The following is a 10,643-nucleotide window of genomic DNA, read 5'->3' as shown; positions in this document are numbered from 1 at the left end:
TCACTTTTAAGATAGAGGACTTCCGAATGTCACAAAGCACTTTGCTCCCTGTCAATATTATATTTTGGATGGGTAGGTTTTCCTTCAGAAGTTCAGAATTTCAGTGAAAATAATACATCTATCAACATAAAATTCACATAAGGACTCACCTTTAGAATATTTCATACATTCAGGGGGATTTTTAATCAATTGCAGACGTTTAGATGGTTGTATTTCTTTCTGAGGAGGTTCATGAAAAATTAAGAACAACCGTGAGCTGAAATACATGTATATTGTTTGAACTTGTATATATATACATCATTTGATCAAAAGAGGTGGATAATTCCTTAATAATTAATGTAGTGTATAATTTGAAAGGCATATGTACAAATTATACAGATAGCCAAACTTTATGGTTTTGATTTGACAACTTAGGAAGAGGGAAATTAAAATCTGTAAAAACTTTGTACAAGTAGAGCCTAGATGTATATATACAGTATATATACATGATATACCCATATATGTGCAATATCATAAACTGGCTCATGTACTTTAGTAGTAAGTACATTTTACAATATGATTGGAAAAAGTTATGGGGTATGTATAAGTACATGTATTGTGAAATTACTTGATTAAAAACAATTAAATGTTTCTATATATATTTATATGCTATGCCCCTAGCCCCAATATCGAAATCAGTAATTAAGCCACAGAGTGATCATTTGAATCAGAAATTTGATTTTAATTAGGTTTGAATGAACAACATGAAGGTCAAGGTGCAAAAAAGTAGGCTAGATTTCTTTTTTAGCTATCATCACCATGATCCTGTGTTTTGTTCTAGTTTTTTTGATTTACCTGGATGGGTGTAGATACAAAAATTAGAACATGAGAACTTAGTTTTTAAACCCATGCACCCAGAACATGACAAATGTATCCTGGACAAGGATGAGTTTTGGATTTTAGTGCTATAGATATCAAAAGTATTTGTTCTCAGTTTTCTACTCTGTTCTTTTGCTGTAAATATAATTGTTCATACAAAAAATTACAGTAAAGTTCTGAATGCCAGGATTTATCTAGAAAAGTTTGAGCAATACTGATGCAATCTGAAAATTGGTGGTGGATTTTGAGTGAGGTTCATATAAAAATGTGGCTGAAGCAAAACAATACCTGATTCATTTGCTAGTTCAGATTTCATTTTTTACACATATGACTTGGATTGAAATATTTCTGAGATGAAAACTAGTGTGTGGATATCTTTATTAACCACATATTCAAAAAATTTGATGACGACAAGTTGAATTTTTTTGTACTGTTTATGTGAAGGAAGTATTTGTGTCCTGCATTTGAAATTTGATTTTATTGCATCATTTAAATGTTGAAAGGGGGGGGGGGGGATACAGTTTAATATATTTCTTTGCATTTTCGTTAAATTGTTTAGTTTTACCGTAAGACACCAAGGGGAAAGGGGGGGGGGGGTTAAGGATGCACAGATTAGTTTTGCTTCCACATTTATACCCCCCATCCCACCCCATCTTTTCCCAATAATATTTGAAAATCAACCTTGGTTTATAATTAACCACAGCCAGTCAGACACCCAGCTCTGAATAACAAAAGATAATTAGGTTGACAATTGGTCTAAAGTTCCCATATGGATTGGTCTGTTTTATATGTTTTATCTGTTGAAAAATGTCACAAAAATTTCAGTTTTTAGTAACCATGGTAACACTGTTCATTAAAACAAAAATAATATAAAACTATGTATCTTTGTTGGTGTAATCTATCTTTGTACCATTTTTCTTGAAATTGGACAAAATCTGCAGGAGTACAATGTAGTAGTGTTTAGAAAGAATTTCATAGAAATTTCTTTTTTTTTTGTAACCAAGGCAACACACAATTTGTTGCTATCAAAAACTGATATATGGAGTATAGCCCATTTGGTTACCAAGTTTTATTGAAATCGGACCAAAACTATAGGATGAGTAGCATTTTGAAAAATCATTTACAAACAGACAGACAGGTGTGTAACAGACACCTTACCATATGCTAATCTAAGCTCTTCTATGACTGGTAGAGCTAATCAATTTCATATTTTATAACTTATAATCTTAGTATCATCAGTTCCTTTTAACATTAAGGTCTGGGTTATTATACAATACACAGTAGCAATTAAACTATGATACAGTTGTATTGCAATTATATCCATTATTCAATCATTTATTTGAATCTCTTCACCATTTTACAATAGTATATAGAGACTTACAACATGTAATAAAGAACCAAAATTAGTATGTTGCTATAAATGTGAAGTATGGGAATCCAGAAGCCAGAAAGTCAGGGTTTTTTCACATTATATAATCTCAGCATGATCAGATGTGAAATATTTGTACAGTCCTCTGTTTCTGGTCAACATAAAATTTTTTTTTTTTTAATTCTTAAAAAATTTACCAGTCTAGGAGCACAATTAGTGACCTACATGTATATAATAACAGTTTGGGCAGACATTAATAGAGTGATGCATGTACTAGTATTTGCGTTCGTTGAAGAACTGGTAGGTGAAGGAAAAATTTGACACAATTCTAGTGGTTTAATAAATTTCTTCTGCACTTTTACAATCTAGGCTATTGCAGACATTTATTATCAGCTAGAAGTTCAATATTTTATATTGCTCAGTATTAAAGAGTTCAAAATGTAGTAAAATATGTCTAAGAAGATGATTTTCAAGATACTGATGAAATAAGTCTATAAAAAAAGATTATGATCTTATTTCTAAGAATCCTTTTAACATTAAAAGTGTATGAAAAATGGGCATTGTAATAAATTATGTGTTTAATCTACACAGTGAAATTTTATGCTCCTTTCATTAAATTGCCAGGAATGCAACACTCAAGCCCATGCAGATACCCCAGGCTACATTATTTACTACATGTACAAATTGCAGGTAAATGAGTAAGCATATCAAACCAATCAGGAAGAGATATTGGACCAATGTCCATTGACCTCATTATCATTATTCCCCCTCCCCCAATCTGCTCAAATGTTATTTTTTGTTTACTAGTTTCAAATTGCCATTCAAAGAACATTACCGTCATTTACTGTATAATGTACCACTATTAATTTTCTTAGCTACAAGTGCATCTGTTTTTATTCATTTTTCTCTGTCATCATTCCTACTTGATGTATTTTTTGGTCCTTTCATAATCATTCTCTTTCTTTCAGAACCACTGGACCAATTTCAACCAAACTTGACACAAATTACCCTTGGGTGGAATTCAAGTTCTTTTAACTGAAGGATCATGCCTCTTTATAAAGGAATTAGGAGAATCAGGAAATGTAAAAATAGGTGGGATCCTTAAAAAAATGTTCTCAGAGAACCACTAGATCTAAAGTAACAAAACTTTTAAAAACTGCCATTGTAGATTTTAGATTGTTTGAAACATAGCCCCCGGGGATAGGGTGGGGTTACAATAAGGTATCAAAGTTTTTAAAGTTGGGACTTTATAGGAATTTTCTCAGGAACCTTGATCACATCACACATATGCAAACATTCACAAGTTGAGTGGATTCATTTTTTTTTAAATAAAATAAAATTTAATGAGACTTTCACTGAATCTTTTTTACCAGTACATATTAGTGTCATTGTGCACCTCATTTTTTTGATTGGTCCAGGAGAGATATTTGGGGTTTTTCACAGCAAAATATGCATTTGGACACTGCCATTCTTTCTATAATATTTGGGGTGTACCCATCTCTTATCCACAACTCCTCCTATACAGCAAGATAAAATTTGATAGTTTTACAGAATCTTTGTTACATAGTGCCATTGTGTACCTCTTATTTTACATTTTGATCTGAGAGATATTTGTAGTTTCTCATGACAAAACATGCACACTGCCATAATTCTTTTTATATTATTTGGGGTACCTCCTTCTATACCACCAAATACAATTTAATGAAACTCTCACAGGATCTTTATTACATAGTGCCATTGTGTACCTCTTATTTTATGTTCTGATCGGACAGATATTTAGGGGTTTCCATAGCCAAAATGGACTTTGCCATTATACTTATGTGGCGGGAGGGTATCTTTTTGAGCTCAGTGATCACAGTGCCTCTAGTTTAATTTCATACAGTCAGGTGATCAATTCTGGCTCCTTGGAACCTCACGTTTTATCAGATCAGTTCACCTACTTTCTTTGTAAGAATGCAGATCAAGTGATACTTCCATGTACTCTTTGGGTACTGTAATGTTCCATGATAGGACTGTCCAGTTATGAGTGCATTTTATTTTTAGGGAGCATTATCAAAATATGTCATAAAATTCTTGTTTATTAGGACAACAGGCTTACAATTTTTAAGTCAAACTAAAATATCCTTGAACATATGCTGTTGAGCTTTGAATGTTCAAAGCAAGTTTTATGGAAAACAAACTTGAAATGGACATTTTGTATACAAACTATATATTACTTTCTGGTAGAGTCTTGTAAAAGTGGGTCTTTGAAAACATCAAAAACAGCTGGATAGCAGGTAAATATGTTGTAAATTACAAAGGGAAATAGAAATCAAGATGAAAGAAACAAAAGACTTTACAACTGTGAGTAAATCAGTGTGATCCAAGATTTCAAGAGATTTCCAATAATTATCACAGATAAGGACTGCATTTAGGACCACCTCCAAGATAAGAGAAAAATTTCTATCATACCCAGAGAGAAGTGGCCAATAAAGTTTTTAGTGTAAAAAGGAGAATAATTGATAAATTACAAGTACATGTAGACCTGTAAAGTGCAAACTCTGTATTTGAGAGACGATAGATTCTTTCATTTTGGAGATGCCCTCACAAAATGTAATTTACAAAGTGCTTAGTAATTCAGATTTTTACGTCTCATGATTGAAGATGGATGGAGGAGAGGTGTCTTTTCATATGTCAGTTCAATTTAATGCAGGTCCTACATTCTGAATTTTGGGCAACCAACTATGCAAAATGAGGAAATGTTATTTAATGGCTATAAGGTCAAAGCTTTATCAAGTCAAATTTATTTTTTCAGGTTTTATAAATTTATTTTTAAGGTGTAGCATAGAACTTGACTTTCATTTTGTGTTTCATATTAAGCACATTTTCTGGAATGATTGATATTTACAAAGCATTTTTTCTGTATTCAGTGACAATCATTGTTGTAGTTAGAAAAATATATTGTTAAAAGAATTACAGACAATTTTTAAAGTTTTAAATTCAGCAAATTCCCAAATCCTTTTAATTTTTTTTTATAAAATGCATAAGAGCAAGAGCCATTTAGGGCCTTTTTTGGCCCTGCACATTTCTGAAAAATTGAAACTGCCCAGTTTTGGTTGAAAATGCAGTATTTATAACTTGGACCCTTGGTGACCGTGCATCTATTGTACATGACGTAATTTTCTCTCTAGTCAATGCATTATGACGTCATAAAATGCGTCATTTTTCCCATATCCTGTAAATTCCCTTAAAAATGGCCAAAAGTTGAGATATTTTTTCAATATTTCATATAGAGCACAACCTCTGATCCAAAATATGCAATTACATAATGAAAGATCTGTTTCCGAAGATCACAAAATGTGTTTTAATTTTTGGATCGTGGGCTGTGCTCATATTTTAATTCTTTGCTGAAGGTAGTCAAATACACATGTTTTCTGCAAAATTCAAGAACATTGCATTTTCTCAAAGCCTGTTTTCCAATACCTGGATTCTCAAAAAGAAATTTAGTTACAGGAAATGAAAGCACTAAGTCTCTACTTTATTTTGATATATGAAATTGGACAGAAGTTGATAGCCAATTAATGGATACAAGGACAGGGCCATTTTATGCATAAAGTGAACCTAGCTCTTTATAGAATAACAGTCAAACCTCTTTATCTCAAACTCAATGGGATTGAGAAAGAACTTTGAGATATCTGAAGACTGAAGATATTGGAGTTAAAATACAATAATATAGTGGTAAGGACTTTCAAATCACATATCCAGAGTATTCGAGATGTATCAGAGTTTGAGATACCAAAATTCAACTGTATTATAATATATGTACTGCATTTGTACAGACCTCCCCCCCCCCCCCCCCCCCCTACAAAAAAAAAAAGAATGAATCTCTAAGAACTGGAAAAAAAATTGTACATGTATTTGGAGTTGTGCTTAAAATCCAAATGTCATATAGCCTTGATATACTTTTGCCCAAAACAGGAAAACAGTCATGTGAATTTGTGCAAGACTGAACATTGTGTGCACTTCTAAAACTTTGATGTAATGTCTTTTTTGTTCCTTTTATGGAGTCAACATATTGGATTTTAATTATATTTTGGCTCCTATCTAACTAAAATAAATTCTTTTCCTGTGGCCAATGTAAATGCCAAGCCATAAAACACCTGGTACAAATATTCTGTGAAAAAGGTGACATTTTCAGACCATACCATGCTTAAGAAAAGATTAAAAATGATCAGATTGTTTAGCCTCTGTTGATTAACATAAAGTTTGCATATGTTTTTTAACTTGAATTTGTAACAAATTTAAAAGAACAATCACTTTATAGACAGAAGAAGTATGAATGCATTTTGTTATCTCTTCTTTATTCAAACAAACCTTGCCTCTTTTGAACTTGTCCCCATAAATTTATCTATTTCCTCTTGCATATATAAAAGGATGACTGCTGCACAGAACCATGAGTCGCAACTCTGGGGAACGAGAACCACTTCTGGGGGACCAGTCCAGAAGGAGAACAAACTCCAACTATTCTGGGGAGCGCAGTCAGAGTATCAGTGCACCGGAGACGTCACGGGAGGAGGAGGAGGAGAGTATGGGGTTTACTGTGTTAGTCAAGAAGACGGCCAAAAAGCAGCTTAATGACTGCTGCAGCAAGGATAACCTGAAAACCAAACTTCCTATCACTAAATGGCTTCCACAATACAGGTACAAGAAATTAAAATATATGTATAAGAAACATGTTGCATTTTGTATATCAGTACATGTGTTTGATTATTATAATCCTCCAACTCACAAAAATGTTTTCATTTTCATAATCTGAAAATTTTATGCCTGATTTGATTATTGTTTTTCATTGAAATAAACCAGATTAATGAGAAAATATATACTGTATATTATCAGAGTATTATAAAAAATACATTTAAGAATTGTCCAATTACTAGTACATGTACATTGGTAACCATAAAATCTATGGAAAATATATTTATGGAAATTTAGCAGATATTGGCTATTGCACATGATTAATATAATGAAAATATTTACGAGAAAATTTGCAGAATGAATTTTTTAATACAAACTTGACTTGAATCATGTGACAGATTTCCTGATACTCCGAACGGAGAGAAAAAAGTGTCTAAGAACTGCTTTGCAAGCCAGTACAGACTATATATATGCTTTTATAGTAAAGAGTTTTTCTTTTCTTGATTCAAATTAATTATTTTCTTCTTTCTACACCTGTACTATTAATACTACTACCAAAAATTACTTTCAAGATTTCAGTTTTCAAGGGGGGGGGGGCAATTATTATTGTTTACCAGTAAAATTTTTGGAGTGTTTCTATTATAGATAAATTAAAGAAATCTACTCTAGACTAATATTCAAGAGCCCTTATTACTGGTCTTTTGTTTAACAGTTTTATGCCCTGTTCACACAAATGTGCATTAAATATTTCATTCGTAGTAAATTAATGCAAAGTAAAATAATGTGAATTAAATTACGGTAATGCAAATTAAATTGCATTCACACAACAGTTAATCCAAAGTAAGTTAATGCTCATTAAAATTTTATTTCTACAGTAAGGCTTGTTTATGACTCATTTGCAAATCACATCACCTTATGTAGAGCAGATATACATTTGATATAATGTCGTAATGTCTGTACACATTTTTAGTGATAATCTTAATTTTCCTTTGTTTTTCACTCAAAAATAGGATGAGTACATATATCTGACCACTGACATGTGGCTTAATTTTGCTATAATGCATACATCAGAATTAAATTTGAATTAGTTTCGCTTAGTGTTCACATGGAGTTAATGGGAAGTAATTTGATGCAAAGTAAATTAATTCAAATAAACTAACTCGCATTAAATTCTCCGTGTGAACGCGCAGTAAATTCCCAGTAACTTACGTTTAATTCGAATTAAACTCTCTATGTGAAGAGGGCATTACCCGGTAGTTCCACAGCTTCAGCACTGGATAAGATATAACTGTTTTAACATGCATCAAAAATCAGCATAACTTATTTAAAACAAAAATGACATTGTGAAGAAATGGAGATTTCAACAAAAACCTGTTTTGCAGTCTACGCCATTTACAATGTGACGTGATCGCTGGCTTGACTGTAGGACTGACAGTTATTCCTCAGGGATTGGCTTACGCTAAAATTGCAAATCTTCAACCTCAGGTAATAAAACATATCCTTTGTTAAATGTAATATTTATAAAGCATTTCTATATTGATTGGACAGAAAAAAAAATAATATCACTCAGTGAAGAAATATTTAGAAAAAAAAAATACAGTTGAACTTCAGTATCTCCAGCACTGATACTCGAATACCATGGATATGTCAAAGTGATTTGGAGGTCCCAAACCCCTTTTTCTTTAAGTACAATGTACTTTACCCTGGATATCTTGAATTCTCAGATATTTCGGTCCCATTGAGTATGAGATAATAAGGTTTGACTGTATGTGTAATTATATTTTACATGAGGCAGGCATCAAAAATTCATTTTAACCAGATGATATCTGTAAATTTTGAGTGTAAAATTTTACACAAAAGTCCAAAAATTCTGGAAACAACTTTACACTTTAGTATAAATACATGTTAAAAGCCTACCAGAAATTACCAGTTAATAACTTATACTTCTAGCTAAGTTGAAGAAAAGCCTATCATGACCAATGCTTGTAAGACCATGCAAGGCCACCAGTGCAAAGCAAAACTATGATTTTTGCATTCTATTCATTTAAAGTCTGAGAACCAAAAACTTATGGTGTTTATAGTAAAAACAAAGATAAGTTTACATTTATAAAGTTTAGTTAAACCAAATCAGAGGAATTTGATATCTGAAGGTAACAATATTTGAAGATATAAAAGCCAGAACTTTAGGTCATTCAAACATAATTACAGGTAAATATGACTATTATAGAATACATGTATCATTTTTATGTTTTACCTGTGTGATTTACACAATGAAAATAATCCCTTGCTGTGAGGATGAATCTAATATTATACTATGTCGATCAGTGTCAACTGATTATTTCTTGATATAATACTAATTAATAATTGGATAATTATTGAACAATTTTTGAGATAAGCAATGGAATCTGTGTTGAAGAATATATACATTGCAGAATACATGTATATAATTTGGGAAAAAGGGTCAAATTAAGCATATTTCAAAGGTTCTAGTATACTAATGAAGTAAACAATCCTGACAGAAGGTGAAAGGTCAATTACCATGTAATTGTCAATGAGTACCTAGTTAACTGGGTACTCACAGAAAAGTAAAATAGTCAAAAACCAGTTTCTTCAGGTAAAAAAAAACACATTGAAATCCTGTAATTAATGGTTGTAAATTAGGTTACAATTACATGTTGTTTAGGTTTGAATTGTTTTATATACCTGTCCAAAACTTTGTCTAGGCATGATTTTTGACTTCATTTTTAGCTCACCTCGACGAAGTCGAGATGAGCTTATGCTATACCCCCGGCGTCGGTGTAAGCGTCGGCGTGCCGGTTTAAGTTTTAGGAGCAAGTCCATTCCCAAGTAACTATAAGCCCTACCTGGACCAAACTTGCATGAATGATGGATCTAGGGATGGACACTACCACACTTGCTTCGGATGCTGGATCTGACATAGATTTTCCAGATGAGTGACCAGGTTAAAGTTTTTGGAGCAGGTCCATTCCCAAGTAACTATTAGCCCTAACTGGACCAAACTTGCATGGATGATGCATCTAGGGATGGACATTACCACACTTGCTTCGGATGCTGGATCTGACCTAGATTTTCCAGATGAGTGACCAGGTTAAAGTTTTTGGAGCAGGTCCATTCCCAAGTAACTATTAGCCCTACCTGGACCAAACTTGCATGGATGATGCATCTAGGGATGGACACTACCACACTTGCTTGGGATGCTGGATCTGACCTAGATTTTCCAGATGAGTGTCCAGGTTAAAGTTTTTGGAGCAGGTCCATTCCCAAGTAACTACAAGCTCTACCTTGAACAAACTTGCATGGATGATGCATCTAGGGATGGACACTACCACACTTGCTTGGGATGCTGGATCTGACCTAGATTTTCCAGATGAGTGTCCAGGTTAAAGTTTTTGGAGCAGGTCCATTCCCAAGTAACTACAAGCTCTACCTTGAACAAACTTGCATGGATGATGCATCTAGGGATGGACACTACCACACTTGCTTTGGATGCTGGATTCGACCTAGATTTTCCACATGAGTGAATTTTAGCCATATTTTAACCAAATTAGCATGGATGATGTAGCTAGGGATGGTCACTTCCAGACTTGCTTTGGATTCTGAATCTGACCTACATTTTCCATATGAGTGACCAGGATAATTTTTTTGGAGTAGCTATATAACATTATGGCCTGTTGTGATTAAACTTGCATAGATGGTGCATTTAAGGATGAAAACTTCCAGA

General features: G+C 32.9%; 1 protein-coding gene across 1 annotated transcript in view; it reads left to right on the top strand.

Annotated features, from left to right (window-relative positions):
* Positions 1-29: 29 nt before the first annotated feature.
* LOC133184421 (sodium-independent sulfate anion transporter-like) overlaps positions 30-10,643 on the top strand; it is a 29,008-nt gene continuing 18,394 nt past the window's right edge. The window contains exons 1-3 of the mRNA XM_061319491.1: positions 30-72; positions 6,640-6,907; positions 8,284-8,386. Coding sequence (XP_061175475.1) covers positions 6,660-6,907; positions 8,284-8,386 — 351 coding nt within the window. The 5' untranslated portion in view covers positions 30-72; positions 6,640-6,659. The remainder of the gene's footprint in view (positions 73-6,639; positions 6,908-8,283; positions 8,387-10,643) is intronic.

Source organism: Saccostrea echinata, unplaced genomic scaffold, assembly GCF_033153115.1.
Source record: "Saccostrea echinata isolate AGI-Se365-2 ecotype Australia unplaced genomic scaffold, CSIRO_AGI_Sech_v1 ptg000010l, whole genome shotgun sequence".
In the NCBI taxonomy this organism is placed as follows: domain Eukaryota; kingdom Metazoa; phylum Mollusca; class Bivalvia; order Ostreida; family Ostreidae; genus Saccostrea; species Saccostrea echinata.
Note: the sequence above shows the minus strand (reverse complement) of the source record. Positions and strands in the feature narration are given on the sequence as shown.